At 37.2% G+C, this 25,630-nt stretch overlaps 2 protein-coding genes and 2 non-coding genes across 4 annotated transcripts; 1 reads left to right on the top strand and 3 right to left on the bottom strand.

Moving 5' to 3' along the window:
* Positions 1 to 5,608: 5,608 nt before the first annotated feature.
* On the bottom strand, positions 5,609 to 5,804 carry LOC117277385 (U2 spliceosomal RNA). The gene has a single exon (XR_004507653.1). It is a non-coding gene; the product is annotated as a U2 spliceosomal RNA (small nuclear RNA).
* A 5,163-nt stretch (positions 5,805 to 10,967) lies between these two features.
* Positions 10,968 to 11,363, bottom strand: LOC138897864 (uncharacterized). The gene has a single exon (XM_070183885.1). It carries the CDS (start codon positions 11,361 to 11,363, stop codon positions 10,968 to 10,970), a length of 396 nt encoding a protein of 131 aa, XP_070039986.1.
* Positions 11,364 to 13,166: 1,803 nt separating this feature from the next.
* On the bottom strand, positions 13,167 to 13,984 carry LOC104096739 (uncharacterized). The gene is made up of 2 exons (XM_070183884.1): positions 13,871 to 13,984; positions 13,167 to 13,769 (listed from the first exon to the last, which is right to left on the bottom strand). Exons 1-2 carry the CDS (start codon positions 13,982 to 13,984, stop codon positions 13,167 to 13,169), a joined length of 717 nt encoding a protein of 238 aa, XP_070039985.1.
* A 597-nt stretch (positions 13,985 to 14,581) lies between these two features.
* Positions 14,582 to 14,686, top strand: LOC138898311 (small nucleolar RNA R71). Its single transcript, XR_011410779.1, has one exon. It is a non-coding gene; the product is annotated as a small nucleolar RNA R71 (small nucleolar RNA).
* Positions 14,687 to 25,630: the final 10,944 nt, after the last annotated feature.

The raw sequence follows: 25,630 nt of genomic DNA, 5'->3' as shown, positions 1-25,630 counted from the left end.
TCTCTTAAGTAATCGAAAGAGCTTATTGAATTGTTGATTAAATCAAGTTAAGAGAGTATTCGAGAGCCTTTTTTCCGGAACACTAATCCATAAACACATGCTTGCATATTTTCACGGTGCTTATATTAATTCACCTCGTAAAGTTAAGATTTAATCGAGAGAGGAGTCTTGACTACACGTTTGAACTAATCATCGAGTAAATTCGTGAGAATCATTAGAACATTAGAGTGAATTGAACTAGAATTGGGTCCCAAATAGCTATCTTGCACCTATCATGTCACGACCCTTATTTCTCATATTGATATTTCAGTGCTGCTCCACTCTTGTCTTCTAGTGATCAATAGTTAATTATTTTAGTTTATGTATCACCTCGGAAAATTTTGAAGTAGTTAAGCGCTATTAAGAAAGTTGATGTGTGCTAATTATATTATTTTGTGTGCAGACGAGGACTATTAATATGATGGATACCAATTGGATATGATAATAAGTGTACGAGGTATATTATAAGTGATGTGGGGTCTAAGGATAGCTCTAAGTCCAAGTCAAGTTGAAAGTTTTATTATAGATTAAAGTTCCAAATGAGTACGCATAAGACGAAACTTTCGACGAGCATATATATATATGTGTGTGTGTGTGTGTGTGTGTGTGTGTGTGTAGATATGCACGTCGAAAGTTTGTATAAAAGGCGTTATGTGATGGAAAACCTATCAAATTAAAGATCTTCGAGTCTGGTGTCTAACTCTTTAAACCGTTTGTCATTTGGATATTCTTACAAGAAGTTATGACCAAATTACCAAAGGCTGGCAGAGGAGTCTGCGGATGCGAAGCATCCGGGGCCGCGTCCGAAAGAAAGACTAGCAGTGAAGTGCTGCCATAGCATCCTGGTCAGCATCTGAGCTTCAAAGAGGAGTGAACTGAGGATACGAAGCATCCGAGGCCGCATTCGAAACCCAGAAATCTGGGTCTATAAATACAAGGTCGGGGGAGGAGAGTATTTTGAGTATTTGGGGATTAGGATTCTTGAGGTGAAGGGGCAATTTTGAGCTGAAATCAAGTCCAATCAACTAAGGTAAGTGTTAATGATGTTTTAGGTAGATTCTTACTTAATATACATGATTTCTAACATCATTCTTGCATCCAAATGCTAGATTTCATCATCAAATCATCAAGAACACTAAAATCACCAAAGTTGTAATTTTTCAAGATTGAGCTAGTAGTGGTAATTTTAATGCTTCAAACTCATTTATTATGAGTAGTTAGAAGTATTTGAAGCATTTTTTATAAGTTTTAGTGGTTAAAAGATTGGATTATAAAACTCTAGTTCATGCCATAAATAGCACTTTTGAGAAAATAAAAGAGAAGATGAATAGTAATCTTGGCGATAAAATTTATGAATACAATGAACCTATGGACTTATTTGTTAGCAAAAGATGAAAATGATCAACTAAGTAATCACCCGAATTGTATATTTTGCAAGTGTTGATTATGGAAGGCGATGAATAGTAACTTGGTGGCAATGGACAATTAATGCAATATCATTAATGACTTTGAATGTGTATTAAAACATAAGAATGGAGTTGAATAGTCTAGCATGTAAAACTATTTGGCGAATTGAGTTGTTGGAGGCTTGTAGCCATCTTATGAGCCATATATGGATATTGATCAATATCTTAGGTCATATTTTGATGTAATTAGTATATCTAATTGTAGCTAACAACTTGTTGGTGATGTTGAGCATTTTAATCAACATTGGAATGATGGAGGATGATTGAAAGCTTGTGAATGTTAATAAAGCGAAAGCGGGGTAAGTTGATTAAAACTTACTCTACTTGAGGGATTTTCTCTAAAAGTATGTTTTGAGTTAATACTTAAGTTATTTGTAAATATGCTTTCGTGCTTGTGGGGACAAACAAATACGGATGTCTCCATGTACTAGAATATTATGTTGCATATGTAGTGTCATGCCGTTTTATAAAATTTTATTTTAAATCTTGTTGGCAAAATGACATTCAAGGTAAATATTATAAGTTTTTATCAAAACTTACGTATTGACAAGAGTATACATATTTGAGTACTAACGATAAGTTTTCATGGAATGTATTTCTCTTGGAAACTGACGAACAGAATAGCACATGTGGTATCTTTTAAAGATTGATGTTAGATTGTTAAAGACTTTAGCATGTAAAAGGTTGTTTATTTAATTTTTGTTCAAACAATTTAAATTTTCTATAAACTATTTGTATGGTTGAACTTGTAATTGGATGAGTTGTCGGATTTTATAACTTTTGTCGGGTTCCGAGACATGGGCTCCACGAGCGATTTTTGAGTTAATTTCGGATTTTTATTGGAAATTAATATTTTCTTATGGAATTAATTACAATAATTGGTATTGACTGAATCGGGTTAATTGTGGCTAGATTCGAGCCGTTCAGAAGTTGATACGTGCATAATGGGATTTCTGGAGCATTGCTTAGCTTGCTCGATATTGGATTCGTCTTGTTCGAGGTAAGTAACTCTTCTAATCTTGGAGTTAAGGGTATGAACCCTGAATATACGTATTATGTGAATTGTTTGGAGGTGACGAACATGCAAGGTGACGGGCGTGTGGGCGTGCACATAGAAATTGTGACGTAATTGTTCTGTGGAATTTTATAGTCAAATAATCTTGGCATTTTCCATGCAGTTTTATGTGTTAAAGAAATTGAGCTGAGAATCATATTAAAAATCATGTTAAGGCTATGTGCCAGTATTATTGGGACCCACAAAGGTCATATTGCTGTGAATTATTTGGTTTAAATTGAAAATTTATACTCAGTTATATTCATTTCATTACATATCATATCTCAGTCTCGGTTGTTATTTATTGATACATCATATCATCATTTTCGGGCTATTTTCATGACATTGTGAGCCCATGAGAGAGATACTGGAAAGACTGATGACTGAGTGAGGCCGAGTGGCTACTTATAGGATCGGGCTGCACGCCACAGCAGGCCATATTGGCTTTATATACTTATTTATTATGGGATCGGGTTGCACGCCGCAGCAGGCCAGATTGGCTTATTAGAGCATGTGAGTTGTCCGTGCGGATACAAATATTGATACTATAGCACGTGAGTTGTCCGTGCAGCACGTGAGTTGTCTGTGCAGATTATAGCGCTTGGGCTGAAGGAGCCCCTCCGGAGTCTCTACACACCCCCAGTGAGCGCAGGTACCCACTGAGTGCGAGTGCCGAGTGCCGAGTTCTGAGTGTGAGTGCCAAGCAAACAGGGTCAGGTACCTCCCAGAACTGGAAGACACGTTAACCATCTTTGTTTACGAATAAAGGAGGTGTAAATACAGAAGAGTCAAGGGTAGCAGAAGCTGCCAGAATCAGTGAAAGCAAACTACGGCAGTAAGATCTAAAGGGCAAGGATTCTGAACGAAAAATGAAGAAGAAGGAATGGAGATCCAATATTTAAATTGCGAAGAATAAGGCAAAGGATTATGTATCCCTATTTATAAGAATTCAGGCATCAATATCGAGAAAGCAAACTGTCATTACACAGCTCAGGAATCGAAACGGCAGAGGCACGGGAAACGACGCGAGGTATCGAGAAAACGCGTAATGATGACGCATGATGATATGACGTCACTCTGAATCGACATGACCCTAGGTTGCGGATCACGGAAGGCCACAATGCCACCTCATCTAAAACACTACTACTCGACCTGCTCGCCCAAACTTCTCAACCATAACTAACAGAGTCTGCTCATCGAGGTCGTCCAGGGTCGACCTCAATAAGCGGAGGGACTAACTGTATAGGTCATAGTTTGCCCCAAGGGAATCTAGCATGAAGTGGTGTTACGAAAAATAATGTGGCCGAGGTTGACTAGTAAACAGTGGAGCTCGTGGCCAGGCAATCGATAATGGTCGAGGTCAAGTATCGAGAACAGTACTAACGGCTAGTTTTTATAACAAGATATTTAAGAGAATATTCCATTGAATATTCTTTGTACTTGTCCTTTTAGGGTTGACTGGGACATGTCTCATATAAATAGAAAAAGAGATAAGGGGAGTGAGGGGTAATTCTCATTTGATCAGAACACTTTTTGAGAAGACGACTCTCTTTGAAAAGGGCACTACCTTTTTATAAAGATTCTCGTTCATATTATTCACCACGTTTCCATCAGATCCAAGGATTGTTCATACAAATCTTGGATCTATCTATCATTCACTGTTGTCAGGCAGAATATTCTCTTTGTCCACTTATTATCGGGTGAATCATTCTTCTTATTTACATAAATGCCATTTATTAACATTTATTGCTAGATATGTCTCATTTGATATTCTAGTTGTAAGGAAATTGCATATTTATTGTCATTAATCATATGCAAACTTTGTCTCTCACATTGTGGATCCTTGTGCTTAATATCTAAAGTTATTATCCTTAACTAGGTTTAACCCTTCATTATTAAATTTAACAGTTTAACCTGAGATTATATTTCTCGATCAAATAGCTAACACAGTCCTTGGATTGATAAAGTGGCAAATAATAATATGGGTGATTCTTCTAATAAGATGCTTATATATATGATGAACAACTTGAAATTTCACTACTAGAAATCTGGTAAAAATCGACCAAAAGAACCGACCAAAGTTGGTCGGTAATGGCCAATAACCGACCAAAACGCGACCATTTATGTGTGGACGGTATTTTAGGGGTCGGAAAGGAATACCGACCAAAGTTGGTCGGAAAGTATCGACCAACTTTGGTCGGTCAATTAAATTCAAAAAAAAAATATTGCAAAAAAAAAAACCGACCATTGTCTTTGATCTAAATTTTTTATTCGTGTCGAAATATGTAGTGCTTTATGCCCGGCACTGCAAAATAGTAAGAGATTTATTTCTTAGATTTTCATATAGCCAAAGCGCTCCGTTGACAAATTCTATATCTCAAGATATGCGGTAGTGAATCTTTAGGGGTAAGCATTTACAGGGATGACAAAAATGAAGACTCTATGCACCTCTCGAACTCATAATCTGGAAATATATTTATTTCTTCTTTCATTACTTGGCCTTCTTTTCCCTGAATTATTTATATCAAATAAAATTCATTAACTGTATCTCTTTATTTAATTAGTAACGTACAATTGTACTCATTATTCTTTTAGACACAAACAACATTTAAAAACGATATTTAGCCAAGGAATTTCTTACTATTCGTTCTTCCTTCTTGTAATCTATGTTTTGAATATAAAGTTAGAGAACTGAAACTGAAAATATTTAATAGTAGTGATACATATGTAATGCTAATATTAAATGGTGGAAAATTCATTCCCCCTTTATATATTTTTTCTTAATTATTGTTCCTGTTCCTCTTCCTCTTCTTCTCACTCCATTACGTATGAATTCAATGTGTAGTATTCATTTGGAATGTAAAACGTTTCCAATACTTATTTTCGTAAAAATAAATGCAAAATTATATGTAAAAAGGATATTAGTTTCGGTTGAAGCTACATTCACTAGTGTTGGCTTAAAAGAATTCATCACTTTTTCTTACTATCATTAAATGTTGTTGAGATTACAGCCCAACAACATCACTAGTGTTGGCACACCCTAGAATTGGTAGGGTGTGCCAGGCCAAGGCAATAGTGCAACGCCAAAGCGACACGTGAAAGTCCCGATAGCAAGCTACCATGGTAGACTCTCCCCTTTAAAAAATTGAGTTAATATCGTGTGAGTCGATGACTCACATATCAGATATTAAACTGATAAGAACAAATACTACATTTGATCTTAGCCAAAAGGCCGAGAAAGGTATGCTTTTATTCTACTTGACTCGCTGGAATTATACCTGGTGTTCTTTTCTTGTTTTTTGTTTCACTTTCGATGTGGGATTAAATAAAGTTCCTACTTCAACGGACCACCAGAAGCTAAAGTCAAATGTGTGCTTTTACTCGAAGCTTAATTAGACAACAATAAGCTGTTGTAAAGGTAATGCAGTCTTTACAATATAAAATTAAGTCCAATATATAATCATGCCTTAGCACGAGATACACTATCTTTTAGCCAATAATCCCTGAGACTCAAATAAATTAAAAGTTAAAAGAGCACGGAGTACTAGCATTTTAAACCTTTTCTTGATCACATTACTGCTCTTTTTTGAGATTTTGTTTTAGTTCTGGAGAGTCTCTGCAACGTAATCTTGTCAGATTATGTTAATGAGTCCTCCCCTTGTACTTTTGAAAGAAAACAAACTGAGAATGATTGAAGACACTAGTATACATGTGACAGTGTTAACTTTAAATTATCTCAAGAAACTTTTATCCGATCCCTTCGCCGCAACGACAAAATAATTCGTAGGTTTTACCTAGCTGGGCTTGCATATATATATCAAATCATATATATATATATATCAAATCACACGGAACCATAATTTAAAACTTATAGTTTATAGATTCTATTCTTTTTAAATTTGAGTTCTAAATTAATAATTTGTACATATTAAATAAATTTTCTTAAGACAAATATAAAATGGATTTTTATCTAGCTATACTAATAGAAACATATTTACCATCTTTATTTAAGTTCCTTATTAATTACTTTATATATCTATGTTTACTAGTTATATTGTTGCTCTCTAACGTACACGCAAGTATACGTGGGCGTACAAGTAATAACATGATAAGCCGAGTGTCGAAACCACAGAGACTTGTATCAACTACCACTAAATTCACCAAGATTGATATTCAGTCGAGCCAATTCGAGTTCAAGAGTTTAATTATACTAAACTATAATTCTAAGTAGTAACTAAATTATCAAGCAGCAAAACGGTTGTTGTGTATGCAGTAGAGACAATATTCCACGGTTGTGATCGATTCACCAATCCTATTGTGTTCTAGTTAACTCTCCCTTTTATACAATTCACTCATGGTTGCTAATTAATCGAACAATTGCACTCATAGCCTTCTCCCGAAGTACTACTCGCCTATTCAAAATAGATTAACGCCTATATTCCTATGAAATCAATCTATTAAGAACGCATTAATATTACAATATTTAATTCAGTACGGTGACTAGGTATATTTCTATCCTAACCATAAATCTGTGGCCCTTCAGAGTTAAGATCGTGCTCTCTTCAATTCTTCTCTAATTTAGATATGGCTTTCCCAAGCATAGCATAGATAGTCAATAGAACCTAACTAGTGGCCAGACAATTAAACAATTAATCACAGGATTAAAGAAACAACCATATATTGGTGAATTATAATTAAGGTTAAGTCAATATTAAACAACAATATTCATGGCTAAATCACAACCCTAGAACTATGGGTTTTAGCCACTCATAATAGTATCAAACAAATTTCTAAGTGTTGGATAATTGAAAATACTAAGAAAAGATAAAGAAATCTGAGATATCCTTGCTCCCGAATGTTCCTCGTGTGTCTCTAGGTCTAAAATGTGTCCAAAGTCCAGAAAATAACGTTTTTTCATGTATTTATACCAAGTAGGGTCGGACCTAGACGAAATCTCCCTTTCCTAACCGAAATAGAAAAACTTGCAAACTTAATGCTTTCCATGCGTCACACTGTGCATCGCCCAATGCGTCGTACTAATGCTTTTTTCTGTCATGCCATAAAAAATCTAGTCTCTAAACTTTGAAAATTTCTCACAAAATTTTGCACTAATGCGTCGCACAGTGCCTCGCATTATTGCATTTCTTCAGCAGTTGCTTCTTCCTTGAATTTTGACGTCCAGAATTGATCCTCGACCTCCGAACACGATCTTGGCTTAATTTCTTGGGCTTTTACTCAGACTTCAAAGCTCCACATAGCTCGAATTAGTTACACAACATCTACATAACTCAGAATCGGTCCTACAAGGCATAAAACACACAATAAGTGCAAAACACTAGCGATTAAAGCTCAAACACAATAAAAATACAATAAATTAGAGTGTGATTAGCGATTAAAATATGCAATTATAGCCTACCATCAACACCTCACACTTAAACCATTGCTCGTCCTCGAGCAATCAAACTATACTTTATATAGATACAACCTTTTTAAACAATCCCCCTACTCATTACACCAAGAATATTTAAAATAGACTAAGCACAATAGTGTAACATCATCACCTCAAGATTTGACTCACAAGCACCACGCATTTTTCACAACCCGCTTACTTACTCTAACGTAGAGGTCAGGCATTACCTTTCCTTTATGAATCAATTACCCTCACACAACAAAAAAGAGTAGTTCCATGCTCAATAAAATTTAGAACAATTAGGAACTCAAGATAAAAATAATTCTCTCACTCTCAAAAACAACATTCATATGCCACAAAAGATGCACCATAGGCTTCCCCATAGTATACTGCTCTACTAATCGAGCTCATTCAGTCTAAGATCAAGTAGGACTTTAATTGGTTGTAATGTTAGCTGCGGGACGGGTAGGATCATTTAGATATAAGAGTGACTACACCTCCCTAAGAATTTCAATACATACACTTTAACATTTAAAACCCCACACTTATGTCCAACCATAACTCAACCTTCACATCAATATATGTCAACTCCCTACTTCTTTAAGCATAATTACATCAAGAGTTACCACTTTCAAGGAATATTTTTCACAACAATACAACTATTTTTTTTCTTTTCTTTTTCAATTCAAGTGGCTCTTACTTTTTCAAAATAATGTACCTTTCTCCTTATTTCATTAGTTCCACTCAAAAGGCAAACCAACCACCACACACTTTAACTTTTACAAAGTTCATAACAATTCCAAGTGCTCATGAGAGGTAAAAAAATTCAAATAGATGGCCAATTCAAACAAATGAGTAAGGCTTGTAATGTGGTTGCCAAAGAAACAAGATTACAGGCTCAAAGGGGTTAATTACGATACATAACAATTAGGTGGGTAAAAGCATATAACTTGCTCAATAAAAAAATGCTTATATCACTTCCTAGACTGACCGAAACTACTAATTCATTTTGCAACCACACAAGGAAAGTTCTAGACATCAAATGCAATGCATAAAATAACACACAAACCTCACACACACATGGCACATAACTAACTCAGGATTGGACTCATCAAGACACTCTAGTCAAAGCAGTTATGCAAAGTTAAGATTATACAATTTAAGGTACTTATACAAGAGTCAAAAATTGAGCCCACGCGTCACAACCAAAGTACTCACTATTCTCAAGGCATAACAAATTCAAGAGATTTTGCTTCAATTCCAATCACATCACACTGGCTCCTATTCCTAAAAAAATACAACTAACTACAATCGGTTCAAATAAAACCCTTAAAAAAGAACCGCGACACAAAGAAAAATCAAGGAAAAATTATTACACTACCTACAAAGCAAGTATTTTTAATTTATTATACTTTAATCCTTCAAGAAAGTTGTCCACAAAATCCATCGTCGGGAAAAGTTCAAATTTTCTTTTTTTTCTTTTTTTGCATCACTACACTAAGAAAGAATACTACAATTAAGCTAGGATAGCATAGAAAATCACCTAGATAATCTCCTCACCCCACACTTAAAATTGTGCAATGTCCTCAATGCACACTGTAAATAACAAGAAGGTAAAAGAGACTCTCTATTAGGCCAAAGGCCAAAAAATTAGTAGCTTACGGGTACTCAGACTTCCCCCATATATGGTCCTTTATGTGGGCACCCCACACTTAGTTCTCACCATCTAGCTCGCTTTTTGCACCCTTCCAATGGCTTTGCTTCCTATGCTTATAATCCTACAACATCAAAATAACCACTAAAAAAATAATATAATAAAAAATAAAAATAAAAGAAAGCAGTAAAGTTGGGTTGCCTCCCAACAAGCGCCTGATTTAATGTCGCGGCACGACGCAGGGCCTCGTTTACTCATCAGCGAGTACAACGTTGGTCTTCTCACGATCAATTATTCCTCCCTAATAGTGCTTGACTCTTTGTCCATTCACTAAAATTTTCCTTTCACCATTTAAAGCACACAGCTTAATTACACTATAAGGAGTGACTCTCACCACCTCAAACGCGTATGACCATCTCGATTTTAACTTCCCAGGAAACAACTTGAGCCTAGAATTGAACAATAATACATGTTGGTCTGGCTCGAAGTGACGTGGCTTGATACGCTTGTCATGCCATCTTTTCGTTTTCTCTTTGTAAAGCTTAGCATTTTCATAAGAGTGCAGCCTGAACTTATCTAACTCATTCAACTGCAAGAGTCTCTTCTCACCCGCGGCTTCAAGGTCCATATTCAACTTTTTAATGGCCCGGTACGCTTTGTGTTCAAGTTCAACATGCAAGTGACATGCCTTCCCATAAACGAGCTTATACAGCGATGCCCCAATTGGCATTTTGTATGTAGTTCTATATGCCCACAAGGCATCATCTAACTTTGCAGCCCAATCCTTCCTATTCACACTCACCGTCTTCTCTAAGATTTGCTTTATTTCTCTGTTAGACACCTCAGCTTGTCCACTTGTTTGCGGATGATATACCGTAGCAACTCTATGGCGGACTGCATATTTAGCTAGAAAGTTATTCAATAACAGATTGCAAAAATGTGTCCCTTCATCACTAATCAAGGCACGTGGAGTCCCAAACCTCGAGAATATATTCTTTTTCACAAACGCAGCTACCACTATGGCATCATTTGTTGGCAATGTGATCGCCTCTACCCATTTTGACACGTAGTCAACTGCTAGCAAGATATATTTATTTCCTCTGGACAATGGGAATGGTCCCATAAAATCTATCCCCCACACATCAAAAATCTCGACCTCTAAGATGTTATTCAAAGGCATCTTATGCCTCTTTGTGATTGTTCATGTTCTTTGACACTAGTCACACTTCTTTAGAAAATGCATGGGCATCCTTGAATAATGTTGGCCAAAAGAAACCGGATTGTAATACCTTTGCAGTTGTTCTATTACCTCCATGATGGCCCCCATAAGGTGATGCATGACAATTATACAACACTAATTCCACCTCTTTTTTCTAGAATGCATCTCCTCATCAATTGATCAGCACACTGCTTGTACAAGTATGGCTCATCCCAGTAGTAGAAGTTCACATCATGTAAAAACCTCTTTCTAGTTTTAGATTCAATTTCAGGAGGAAGTACCCCACTCACAAGATAGTTCACATAGTCCGCGTACCATGGGGAAGGGTCTTGGGTGATAGCAAAAAATTGCTCATTAGGAAATGCCTCTTTAATTTCTTCACCCTCCTCTACGTGGTCATGATTTTCCAGCCTTGATAGATGGTCAGCAACTTGGTTCTCTATGCCCTTTCGATCTCGTATTACTACATCACATTCTTGCAACAACAAAACCCAGTGCATCAATCTATCCTTAGATTCCATTTTTGTAAATAGATCCATGATTGTTGCATGATCGGTATGGACTATGACTTTTGTTCCCACCAAGTATGCCCAAAATTTTCAAAGGCCCACACAACGGCAAACAACTTCTTTTCAGTGGTGGTGTAATTCAGATGTGCATCATTAAGAGTCTTACTCGCATAGTAGATGGAATAAAACACCTTGTCTTTCCTCTAGCCTAGTACTGCCCCAATAGCATGGTCACTTGCATCACACATAAGTTCAAATAGTAAGGACCAATCTGGTGCCACAATAATGGGGGCACCCACCAACTTCTTTTTGAGCTCTTCAAATGCCTTCAGGCAGGCGTCATCAAAATTGAAAGTTGCATCCTTTTCAAGAAACCTGCACAAAGGAGTAGCAATTTTTGAAAAATCCTTTATAAAGCGCCGATAGAAACCCTTGTGTCCCAAGAAACTTCAGACAACTATCACAGAAATGGGTAGAGGTAATTTTCAACCGCCTTTACCTTTGCCTTATCAACTTCAATGCCACTTCTAGACACTCTGTGACCCAACACGATACTTTCCTGCACCATAAAATGGCACTTTTCCCAATTCAACTCTAGATTTATTTCTTCACAATGGGCTAACACCTTGCTCAAATTCTTCAAACAATCGTCATAAGAAGACCCAAATACTGAAAATTATCCATAAAGACTTCCACAAACTTTTCCACCATATCGGTGAAAATAGCCATCATGCATCTCTGGAAAGTGGCTGGTGCATTACAAAGACCAAATGGCATACGCTTGAAGGCGAAAGTGCCATAAGGACAAGTAAAAGTGGTCTTCTCCTGATCCTCTAGGCATATGACAATCTGGTTGTACCCCGAATAATCATCAAGAAAGCAATAATATCCATGCCCCGCCAATTTGTCTAACATTTGATCAACGAATGGAAATGGGAAATGGTCCTTGCGGGTTGCTTTGTTGAGCCTTCTATAATCAATTCAAACTCTCCACCCCGTTACGGTGCAAGTAGGAATTAGCTCATTTTTCTCATTCTCTACCATAGTCATTCCCCCCTTTTTGGGCACACATTGCACTAAGCTTACCCAGTTGTTGTTAGAGATAGGAAAGATGATACATGCATCGAGCCACTTGATTACTTCCTTCTTCATGACCTCTTTCATAATGGGATTTAATCACCTTTGCTGCTCAACACTGGGGCGGTGTCTATCTTCCAGAAAGATTTTATGCATGCAAAACGATGGACTGATTCCCTTGATGTCAGCAATTGTCCACCCAATAGCCTTTTTATGTTTGCGAAGTACTCTTAGTAGTTTTTCTTTGTGTACATTAGTCAGGCTGGATGAGATAATCACTGGCAATGTCTCAAAGTTCCCCGAATAAGCATAGTGCAGATGCACTGGAAGGGGCTTAAGTTCTAGCTTTGTAGCTTCTTCAATAGATAGCTTATGAGGGGTTAGAGTGGCAGGCTTGTCCAACTCCTCAAATCTCCCAAACCCATGGACATAATTGCAAGACATGTCAAGTACTTGCTCAATTTCTCCCATCATCTCATCTTCACTGTCTTCTTTATCCCCAATCAAAGCTCGTTCAAGAGGATCTACGGTGCTCACACAAGGCACCAATGACGTAGCATCACTTTCCACCACATATCTCATGTATAGCTCTTCATAATGGGCTGGCAATCAGAGTGCTTTATACACATTGAATACCTCCACTCGATCAGCGACTCTCATCGTCATCTTTCATTCGCATACATTAATAATAGCTCAACCCGTGGCTAAGAATGGATGCCCCAAAATAAATGGGACTCCCTAATCATGCTCGTAGTCTAAGATAATGAAATTAGCAGGGAATATGAAAGAACCCACTTGAACTAACACATCTTCAATCACTCCTTCATGATGAGCAAGGGAGCGATCAACCAACAGTAAGATTACCGTTGTTGGGCATGGCTCACCCAACCCCAACTGTTTGAACATAGATAACGGCATCAAATTGATGCTCGCTCCAAGATCACTCAAAACTCGCCCGACTGCATGCTTACCAATTGAGATTTGGATAGTGAAACTACCCGGATCCTTCAATTTCTGAGGTAGCTTGCTTTGGATTCTAGAGCTACATTCCTCAGTGAGTGTCACAGTCTCGAATTCAGTCAACCTCCTTTTATTTTCCACTATATCCTTGATGTATTTTGCATATTTGGACACTTCTTGCAGGATGTATACCAGTGGAATATTGATTTGCACTTGCTTTAAAATATCAAGAAACTTTTTATAAGTGACATTATCCTTCACTTTCTGAAATCTTTGAGGGTACGGAGGTGGTGGCCTCACAACTAATGGTGGAGGTTGCTTAACCACCACCTCTTCAGCTGGCTTCTCTGACTCCTTTGATTTTTCTGATTCCGACTCCGGCTCCTCATTAAAGGTCACTTATTTTCTCTTTTTGGATTGGACTTCTTCTAACTATCTCCCATTCCTCAATGACACAACATTAATAGATCCTTATGATTAGCCTCAGTGTCGCTTGGAAGAGCTCCAATTGGTCGAGTATTTTGGGCACTGGCAAGTTGTCCCATTTGTCGCTCCAAATTTCTCATTGCTGCTGCTTGGGCCTGCTGATCATCCATTAATTTTTTCATAATCTCCTCAAGGTGGCTCGTTGAGTTTGCATGTTGTTCAACCTGAGGTGGTCTATATTGTTGTTGAGGTTCTTGAGGCCTGTATTGATTCTGAGCACCTTAGTTTCCACCCCAAGAGAAGTTTGGGTGGTTCCTCCAATTGGGATTATAAGTGTTCCCATACTGGTTTGTCTGGACCCTATTTGCATTACCCAAAACTCAGACAAACTCTAGATTAACTGGGCATAAGTCACTTGTATGACCCTCTCCACATACTTCACAAAACAATTGAACCTGTTGCACTAGTTGGGCTTGTTGCTTGTTAATAACCAAAGTCATTTGATTGACTTGGTTGGTCAATATGGAAATCTGCGCTGATAATGCAGAGATGACATCTAACTCGAGAACCCCTGCAGATATTTGCACTGTGTGTCTGCCTATCTCTCTTTGCCAATCAGGATTGCTTTTGGAGAATTTGTTCAATAACGCATATATCTCATCAATGCTTTTCTCCAACACTTGACCTCCAGCTGCAGCATCCACCACAATCTTTGTCTCAAGATGTACCCCTTCTATGAAAGTGTGAGCTAATACTTTGTTTGTTTGATTGTGATAAGGACAGTCTTCAAGCATCCCCTTAAACCTCTCCCAAGCTGAGTATAAAGACTCCCCCGTTTTCTGTTTGAAGGCGACTATCTCAATTCTGATCTTTGCAGTTTTTCCTGAAGGGAAGAACCTTGCCAAAAATTTCCTTGCTAGATTGTTCCATGATGTAATTAGAATTAGTTGGTTCTGCCTTCAGCCATCACTCTACTTCGCCCAACAGAGAGAATGGGAAAAGTGTGAGCCTCACATAGTCTGGAGTGACTCCGTTGGTGATATAGGTATCACTAATCTCCAAGAAGTTCAGGATGTGCTGTTGTGGATCCTCGTGTGGAAGACCCATAAACTGCCCATTCGCATGTAGTAGCTGGATCATGTTCTGTTTCAGCTCAAAGTGCCTAGTGATTCTGGGCTTCACAATGCTGGAGGTGACATTAGCAATGTTGGGCATCGCCACCTCCTGAACAGCCATATGTTGCTCCTCTGCCATGTTCACAGGAAATTGAACAAGTGCCTAAAGATTATTTATATCCCTTGCTTCCCTTAACCTCCTGTGAAATGTTCTCTCAGGTTCGGGGTCAAAGCCTTGAAGTCCGTCCTGGCTTCTGACCCTGCGCATTCAATCAAAGTTCCTGAGATCAGAGCAATAATCAAGTAACGTTAGACTCGACGAAATAAATAATGAAAGCAAAAACTAGAAAGTAGTCATTATTCATGTTCCCCGACAACGGCACCAAAAATTTGTTGTTACCAAATGCACATACAAGTATACGTGGTCGTACAAGTAATAAAATAATAAGTCGAGTGTCGAACCCACAGAGACTTGTATCAGCTACCCACTAAATTCACCAAGATTGTTATTCAGTCGAGCCAATTCGAGTTCAAGAGTTTAATTATACTAAACTATAATTCTAAGTAGTAACTAAATTATCAAGCAACAAAACTGTTGTTGGGTATTTAGTAGAGACAATATTCCAGGGTTGTGATCGATTCACCATCCTATTTTGCTCTAGTTAAATCCCCCTTTCATACAATTCACTCATGGTTGCTAATTAATCGAACAATTGCACTCATAGCTTTCTCCCGAAGTACTACTCGCCTATTCAAAATAGATTAACATCTATATTCCTATGAAATCAATCTATTAAGAATGCATTATGATTACGATATTTAATTAAGCACGGTGACTAGGTATATTCCTATCCTAACCACAAATCCGCGGCCCTTCAGAGTTAAGATCGTGCTCTCTTCAATTTTTCTCTAATCTAAACATGGCTTTCCCAAGCATAGCATAGATAATCAATAGAACCTAACTGCTGGCAAGACAATTAAGCAATTAATCACAGAATTAAAAAAAATAACCATATATTGGTGAATTGTAATCAAGATTAAGTCAACGTTAAATAATAATATTCATGGCTAAATCACAGCCCTAGAACTATGGGTTTTAGCCACTCGTGATAGTATCAAACAAATTCCTAAGTGTTGGATAATTGAAAATACTAAGAAAAGATAAAGAAATCTGAGATATCCTTGCTCCCGAATGTTCCTCGTGTGTCTCTAGGTCTAAAGTGTGTCCAAAGTCCAGAAAATAACATTTTTTCATGTATTTATACCAAGTAGGATCGGACCTAAATGAAATCTCCCTTTCCTAATGCGTTGCACAGTGCCCCGCACTATTGCATTTCTTCAACAGTTGCTTCTTCCTTGAATTTTGACGTCCAGAATTGATCCTCGATTTTCGAACACAATCCCGACTTAATTACTTGGACTTTTACTCAGACTTCAAAGCTCCACATAGCTCGAATTAGTTCCACAATATTTACATAACACATAATCGCTCCTACAAGGCATAAAACACACAATTAAGTGCAAAACACTAGCGATTAAAGCTCAAACACAATAAAATTACAGTAAATTAGAGTGTGATAAGTAAAAATACGCAATTATACCCTACCATCATATATACAAAATCATAAAAAAGAAGAAATTCAAGATCCCTTAAATCTAGCCTATTAATTACATGACACCCAACCCCTATTTTCAATAATCCCCCTACATTTAAGATTCTTTCCTTTTCCAAAGGATTACAAAAACTTCTTCTATCTTTCTTAACAATTATCCAAATTGTTCTTACCTACAGTAAGAAATCTCGCTTACCCATTGTTATTCAAAATCTTGCTTACCCAAAATCTCGCTTACCCACTGTTATCCCCCCAAAATTGTAGATTCTTTTCCTCTTCAAAAGCTGTTGAAATTCAATTTCTCTCCTTCTTAATAATCACCCAAAATCTCTATTTCTTATTGATACAATGCAAATAAAATTTGGACATTTGCTTTAGAATCAAGTTGTGGGTAAGTTTGAATCTTGTTTTCTTTCTTTTTAAAATCTTTAATGTATGTGACTTGTAAATGATACATCAATACTGAAAATAACACTCGATACAAACACTAATACAATTATAATATGATTATATTAAATTTTTAGTATTGAGTTGTGATTGAAACTTGAAGAAGATGAAGATCATAATTATATCACAACTTTTTAGAAATGTATCACGATTGTATTATAATTGTATATGTATCATAATTGTTACATAAATTGTATTATAAATGTATGATAATTGTATATTCATTGTATATTATTACAAGCAGTTGTGAGTTCGTGATGAATTTCACAATTTGTATCACAAATGTGATAATTGTATATTAATTTATTAGTAGTGTATCAGGTATTATTTTGGGTATTAATATATCATATACAAGTTAGATATAATTGTGATACAAGTATGACACATTTATGTTTTAGGCATTGATATATCAGATACAATTCAAATACAATTATGATACAATTATCATACAATTTCTAAATATTTTTTAATAATATAAAGATGTTGACAATGGTAGGGAGAGAGAAGATGGAGATTTTGGGCGTAGATTAAGGGATTTTGATGTAAAAAAAAAAAGAGAAGAGAGAAGAGGAGAGGGAAAAAAATAAAAAGATGTAATTGAATCCCTTAATTGAAGACACTAATAATGGGGTGAGAGCCTTTTAAGTAGCAATGTATACAATTTGTAAGAAAAACTTAGATAGTTATGAAAAACTGCAAAACATAGAGAACATAGGTAAATAAATTTCCAATATAGTATAGTTAGGTAAAAGTCCCAATATAAAATTGAACTATGGTTGCTCGGTTCGGCCGAAGCCCTATTTTGGTTTCTAACTCTACCCATGCAATCAAGTTGGTCGGGCTCCCTTAGTGGGTCGGTCTAGTGGATCAGGTTTTTGGGCCAACCATTGTCCCTGGTGCTAAGCGAATGGCATAGATATGATACTTCTGTATCATTGTTGATTTTTTCACCCCAGACAAAAGATGTTTTGAGAAAAAATTCCCTGCTAGAATTTTAAAGTATGCTAGTAGGATTTTGCTTAAGCACCAGAATTTTAAAGCACGCAACAATTATGGTGATCATCAGAATTTCGCCACAAATTTTATCACCGGAATTTTTCAGCATTGTTCTTGAAAATTCTGGTGATGGTCAGATTTCCTAATGCTTTAAAATTTTGGTGCAAGGCTAGTTTCCCAAAATATTTCTTAACGAGATCAAAATATAAACAGTATTTTAAAAAGATCCATCCAGCGTAATTTTGTGTGGTTGTCATGGCTCCGTAAGGAAGCCGGTTAGTGGCATATTTTATTTTTTACAACTTTTAAGTTAAAAAATAAAAAGGTAAAGATTTTTGAAGAACAAATGTCAAAGGGTCGAACCTTTTATTTTACTAAGTATATGTCACGACCCAATTTCTCCCATGGGCCGTGATGACACCCAACGTTATTGCTAGGCAAACCGACAGTGAACTAACTCTGTGATCCGTTCTTTTAAAGATTTGAAATAGTTAATTTTTTTAGTTTTGTGCATAGTTAAGAAGTAAACATTTAATAAAAATGAGATGTCAAGATTTTTAAAGCAGTGAGATAAATAAGATAACCCCAAAATCATCACGTGTCTACTAGCTTAAACCACCAAGACCTGGTGTCACAAGTGTACGAGCAACTAGTAGAATATACAAAAGAGTTCTACCCTACTGTCTGAAATGGAGTAGACAGAAAATACAAGCAAAAGAAAAAACTTCGGCTGCTGCAGAACGGCTCGGAAGACAGCTCACCGTGTAATCTCGTAGAAACGATCAAGTGTGCGCGCCAGACTGATATCCAGATGCACCTGCCTCAGGACATGCACATTAAGTGCAGAAGTATAGCGTGAGTACATAAACAACATGTACCCAGTAAGTATCCAGTCTAACCTCGAAGAAGTAGTGACGAGGAGTCGACTTTGACACTTACTAGGGGCTAACAATAAAATGTCAAGACAATAACCAAGCATGGATTACAGAAATATATATATATTTAAAACTCAATAACAGGAATAGTAAACAATCCTTTTTCTAATAGTATGTCCCAAGTTCAACTTCCTTCATTTAACAATTTATATCTCAAGTCAACAAAACAATATCAATTATAATTGATTCCAAAGATTTATCATGCGCAATTTATGCCGAGGTCGTATGGCCCGATCTAACATAAGAATATTTAAATAGTGCACTGCCGAGGGTCGAGTGGCACGAAAAATAGATGTATCTATCTCTACCGAGGCGTTCGGCCCGCTCCACGAAAAGAGAAAATACTTTATAACAGCTAATTCAAGATTTTTTTAGGACGCATTTATTTTAATAAACACCAATTATCAATAACAGTCGAGTGGCCCGTTCAAGAATTTAAGTAAGCGAAATTTAGCCTCCTACCATTCCCCTATCAAATTCCAACATCATTTAAGCAATTAAATTAACAAGTAGGGTGCAAACATCGTAAATCTATCATGGTATGGGTTCTAGACTACCCGGACAATAGCAAAATCAGTAATTACGTACGGACTCTCGTCACTTCATGCATACGTAGTCCCCACAAATAGAAGCACATATTAATCAATTCACCTATGGGGTTAATTCCCTCTTACAAGGTTAGAAAAGAGACTTACCTCGTCTCAAGCCTACTTTTCGATCCATGATTGTGCTCAAACCTTCAATTTGGTGCCAAACAACTCGAAACTAGTCAAATATTATATAAAATGATCAATACATGTTCAAAAGTTCATATTTTAACTATTAAAGTGATTACCCCTGTCACACCTCTTTTTGCCCCAAAAGATATATGTGTTATGGATTGTTGTGGGCTAAAGAGTTTTTTCATTTAAAGTGACAAATTTGAGTAGGGATTATTTTATTTACAGAGTCGCCACTTGGAATTGATTTTTTGGGTGTTCCAAGTCACCATTTAGTTGAATCCCTAGTCAAAGGAAGGTTTGACTCTATTATTATTGGTCTGCGAAAACAAAGTTCGGTTAAGGAATTCTATTGACCTGGGAGAAGGTGTAAGGCATTCCCTGAGTCCCGTGGTTATAGCACGGTCGCTTTATTGACTACATTTGGCTTATATTGTTTTTGGATAACCTGTGTTTTATTGGTTCTCATGTTTTACCTATGTCCGTTTTTATTGCTTGATTATATTTATAAATATTATCTTGAAATAAGTCACGCGTACGTGTATTTATTTTTGTTTGGCATCAAGAATCACTTCAGACGTACGTGTACACAATCAATAACACATTTATTATTATTCGAAGTTGATTGGTCAAGTCATATGAACGCGCACTTGTATTATTTTCCTAAAGGAATTTAAAATTATTGTAAGACCAAGAGTTTATGGATAGGAAATTATTTGGAAGTCGGGAAATATATTAGTTATTTAAAGTATTGAAAAGTCATCCACACTTAAAAATATTTATAACTTACTACTCTATCTTTAAAATTAGAAGACATTTATCCATTATGGAAGAATGAGCTAATTATTAGTCTAGTGACAAAATTATTGGGCCTGACAGATTTATACTCAATCAAACCCATGTCTAATTCTTTCTTTCCTATTAAATGTGGTAACTCATTTCTGGTTCACTTACTTGAACTCCAACGCATGACCCATTAATATGGCAAGATCTTCATTCTTAATTCTAAATAGCAAATCTCATTAAGATGAAATACTATTCAAATAATATGTTGACAAATCGCTTGAAACATGTAAAAAGAAACTACAACATGATAATGTGTATAAATAAAATAACACAAAATATTATCACATGAACCTCTACAAGAACATCACACAAAATAATGAAATAATTAACAAAGGGAGGATAAACAATGAACCTTTAAGCAAAAAATTTTCTTCAGAACTTGATTAATGCAAAAACAATTCTGAGCCGAGCAAATACACCAAACCAAGGGCAAATCGGCAGATGAGCAGAAAATCTAGCGACGAACCTTCTAAAATTCGAGCCCGGACCGAAACTCGACTGTACCTCGTGAGAATGCTGGTTTTTGGCGTGAGAGAGGTGACTATCAATGAAGCTTCACTAGTTATTTTTAGGCTTGGATTTGAGGCATTTTTGGGTCTTAAACAAGGTGATGAATTGCTTGAATTTTCGAAAGAAATAATGAAACGAGTAGAAATTCACTTAGCGCAGAAGAAGAATTTTTTTTTTCTCTCAATTCTCTCCACTATTTTTTCCTTCCTTCTCTTTTCTCCTCACATTTCTCTTCTATTTATAGGAAAATAATTAGGAATTTTTCCAGATTTATTATTTTATTATTTTTTAATTAAAAAGAATTTCCACTTCTATTTTTCTTTTTAAAAAAAAAAATAATTCCCCACTTTTCTTTACTTTTATTTTTTAATTTCTCACTTTTTTTACTTTACTTTTTTATTTTCCACTTAGTTTACTTTTCTTTTTTTAATTTTCGCTTATTTTACTTTTCTTTTTTTAAATTTTCACTTTCTTTTACTTTTTTTTAAAAACAAATTTCAGCTACCTTTACTTTTATTTTTTTCGGTTTTTGTTTTAATTTATTTTATTTTAAAATAAAGATAAAAAACAAAAATACTACTACTAATAATAATTTGACCTTTTAAATTATTTTTAATTCTTGCCCTATATTAAAAAAATATAACAAAGCTAAAAATAATATATATTAAATTTCTAAAAATATTTACATAGTAGAAGGTGGTAAAAATTTAAATATAGTCAAAAATTAGGTGCTCACAGCTGCCCCTCTTTGCTTGGAAACATGAAGAGTTTTCAGGCAAAGACTAGGTGAGCCATGTGACTAATTTTTGACCATACCGTTATTCAAAAGGAAAAGAAATAAAAGATAGGGTGTAACCGAGTCCTGGTTTTGGACTGCCTACATATCACAGGTTATAGGGAAATCATGTCACATGTAGTTCAAGGAGAATGGTGGAATGATGATTTGAGGAGTCGAGTGAAGTTCCGTCGAGGCTCCGGTCCGCGATCCTGCTATTATAAAAAAAATAAAAAAAAGAAACTAAACAAACCTATCAACTATGAGTTATAAGATTCCTATCTATGAGTCTTCTGAAACTTGATCTTGAGTCTTGATTGGTTCTTCATGCAGACTCTGATCTAAAACTTGATGCTCACTAGTTGTTGGTGCTAGTTCATTGTTCTATAGCTTCTTATAATCAAAACGGGATTTCAATGCTCGTGGCTTCAGTCATGTCTTGAGTATTCCACATCTGTTCAACTGCTTTTGTATTTTGGATTGTAACGACCCGGACGGTCGTTTTGAGAGTAATAACTCTGATCCTGTATTAACTGCTTTCCCCAAATGTTTTTCTGCTATTGTGACTTGCCGGGATGATTGGTTTTGAGTTTCAGAGTGTTTTGGGACACCTAGTCCCCAAATAAGAGCTTAAGCCTTAGGATTTGGACCATAGTCGGAACTGTATGAAGACGGATCTGGAATGGAATTTTGTCAACTCCGTTAGCTCCGTTGAGTGATTTTTGGGTTAGGAGCGCGACCGAAATGTGTTTTAGGGGTCAGTAGCAGATTTAGGCTTGAATTGGCGGAAGCTAGTTTTTCGGCGATTTCGGCCAATAGTGGAAATTTTGATATCGAGCTCGGAATGAAATTCTGAAAGTAGCTGTAGGTTCGTAATGTTGATTATGACTTGTGTGCAAAATTCGAGGTCAATCGGACGTGATTTGATAGGTTTCGACATCGGTTGTAGAATTTTGAAGTTTCAAGTTCTTTAAAATTGAATTGGAGGGTGATTCGTGATTTTTGCGTTGTTTGATGGGATTTGAGAGCTCGACTAAGTTCGTAAGGTGTTTTAGGATTGATTGGTATGTTTGGTTGAGGTCCCGAGGGCCTCAGGTGTGTTTCAGATGCTTAACGGGTGAAAACTTGGACTTAGAGGAATTTCTAAACTTTGCTGGTTCTGGTGTTTTCGCACCTGCGTAAAAGAGACCGCAGGTGCGCGAGCCGCACATGCGGAGATGGAAGCGCAGATGCGTGAAATCGAGAGTTGGCCTGGGGTCGCAGGTGCGAGGAAGTTTCTGCATCTGCGATGCCCGCAATTGCGCAAGGACGTTCGTAAATGCGCAAGATGCGCAGAAGCGGAAGGGACTCTGTAAGCGCGAGTGCGCAGATGCGGCCCTTTCGTCGCAGATGCGAAGGAAGAGAGGGTAAGTGAGTTGCACAGATGTGCATGTTTTTCCACATAAGCGCACCCGCAGGTGCGAGCCCAGGTTCCGCATGTGCGGAAATACCTGGGCAGTGATTAAAACCGAAGGGCTTTGCGATTTTTATCATTTTTGGCTTTGCAAACTCGGGTTAGGGCGATTTGTGAGAGCATTTTCGAGGCATTTCTTGAGGTAAGTTCCTTGTGCTTATTTTTGGTCAATAATATTGCCTCGCCATGTATTTTCCCACCTAGTTAATGTGTATTTAAGGTGGAAATTTGAAGTTGGAGACTAGGGATTTGGCAGTTTGAATTGTGGATTGGAGGACCATTTGGTGTCGGATTTTAGTAAATTTGATATGGTTAGACTCGTGAGTGAATGATCTTTCTAGCTTCATAAATTTTGTCAGGTTTCGAGATGTGGGCCCCGGGGGCCGGGTTTGAGCCAATTTCGGGTTTTTGGCCTAATTTTTGTAGTTTTCTTGTGGGATACATTCCATTAGCGCGTATTGATGTTATTGTACTGTTTTGAATAGATTCGGGTCATTTGGAGTCGGATACTCATTTCAAGAACGTGATATCAAGTTGATTTGAGCGGTTCGAGGTAAGTGGCTTGCCTAACCCTGTGTTGGGGACTTCCCCCTTAGGATATCTTGATATTATTTGGTGTGTGGGCACCGTGTACATGAGGTGACGAGTACGTACACAGGCTATTATTGCATAAAAGAAAAAACCCGTTTTTCCTTTCTAAATCATAAATTGTTTTTTTTCCTTATTAAATTGCACTAATACGTTTAATTATGAAACTTAAACTAGAGAAGCATGCTTACGTGTTTTAACTGCCTAATTGACATTTTGTGCGTCATGTTTAGTTAAGTCCTTATTTGCCTTATCTGTGTCAGGTATAAACTGTATAACTCGATGTCATGCCTGCTATTTCATCTTGCATTGCATATTTAAATTAGGACTACAGACGTATTTCAGGAGATCCCCCTGTACTGCATATTTAAATTGGGACTACAGACGTATTCCGGGAGATTCCCCTGTACTGCATATTTAAATTGGGACTACGGGCGTATTTCGGGAGATCCCCCTATACTGCATATTTAAATTGGGACTACGGACGTATTCCGGGAGATCCCCTAGCACTGCATATTTACTTTGGGACTACAAACGTATTACGGGAGATCCCACATGTACTGCATATTTATTTGATACTACGGGACGATATCCCAAGAGATTTTCCACTGTGTTTACCTTGTTCTGAGCCGAGGGCTCCCTTTTTAACTGTGTTATCGTAAATTTTACCTATATCTTTTACTGTTTAAATTAGTATATTTACTCCTGTAGGGCCTTAACCTGACCTCGTCACTACTTGACCAAGGTTAGGCTTGGCACTTACTGGGTACCATTGTGGTGTACTCATGCCCTTTCTTGCACATATTTTTCGTGTGCAGATCCAGGTACGAGCTATCAGCCTTGGGATTAGCGCGTGCTGCTGATTCTAGGAGACTTCAAGGTATTTGTGCTTGCGTCCGCAGATCTTCGGAGTCCCCTTCTACTCCCTCGTCTAGAGATTTTCTTTATTATCTTCAGACTTTTATATAGAGCTACATAGATTATAGTAGCTTGTGAGTTAGCGATATTCCGGGTCTTGGGAAATTATTTTATATATGTCGAGTGGTACTACTCTTGGCTATTTATAATATGTTGTTTATCTTTAAAATGTTGTGTTTCTTTATATTTTTTGCAATATTAGGCTTACCTAGTCGTAAAGACTAGGTGCCATCACGACACCTTACGGAGGGATAATTTGGGATCGTGACAAGTTGGTATCAGAGCACTAGGTTCGTCGGAGTCGCGAGTCACAAGCCGGTTTATTAGAGTCTCATGGATCGGTGCGGAGACGTCCGTACTTATCTTCGGGAGGCTATGTAAATGTTAGGAACAATCACATTTCTTTGATTTCCTTGTGTGCGAGTTATTGACACCAAAACAATTCTAAGATTCTATCCTATTCTTTCTCACAAATGGTGAGGACCCGCAATGGGATGACCGAAGACCAGTCACCCGAGCCCCCTGCCAGAGCCACTAGAGGCCGGGGTCTGGGTAGAGGATGAACACGCGATGCAGCCCGAGCACCTGCGAGAGCTGCGTCAAAGGAGCCCCCAGCAACTCCAGCTGGAGGGCCAGTGCCGGAGATCCCTATTGCTACTCCAGCCCTCCAAGAGACTTTAGATCAGTTCTTGAGCATGTTCAGCACTCTGGCTCTGGCTGGACTATTTTCGATAGCTCCCGCTAAATCTCAGGCCGTCGGAGGGGCACAAACTCCCGCAGCCCGTACCCCTGAGCAGAGCGCCCAGGTTGATGAGGCCCCATAGTATATTCCTATGCCCCCAGGGGCTCCGGTTCAGCATGAGATCAGGGAGGCAGAGCAGCTCAGACTTGAGAGGTACAA

This window comes from Nicotiana tomentosiformis, chromosome 8 (assembly GCF_000390325.3).
Source record: "Nicotiana tomentosiformis chromosome 8, ASM39032v3, whole genome shotgun sequence".
NCBI lineage: Eukaryota > Viridiplantae > Streptophyta > Magnoliopsida > Solanales > Solanaceae > Nicotiana > Nicotiana tomentosiformis.
This window is presented reverse-complemented; position numbering and strand designations above follow the sequence as displayed.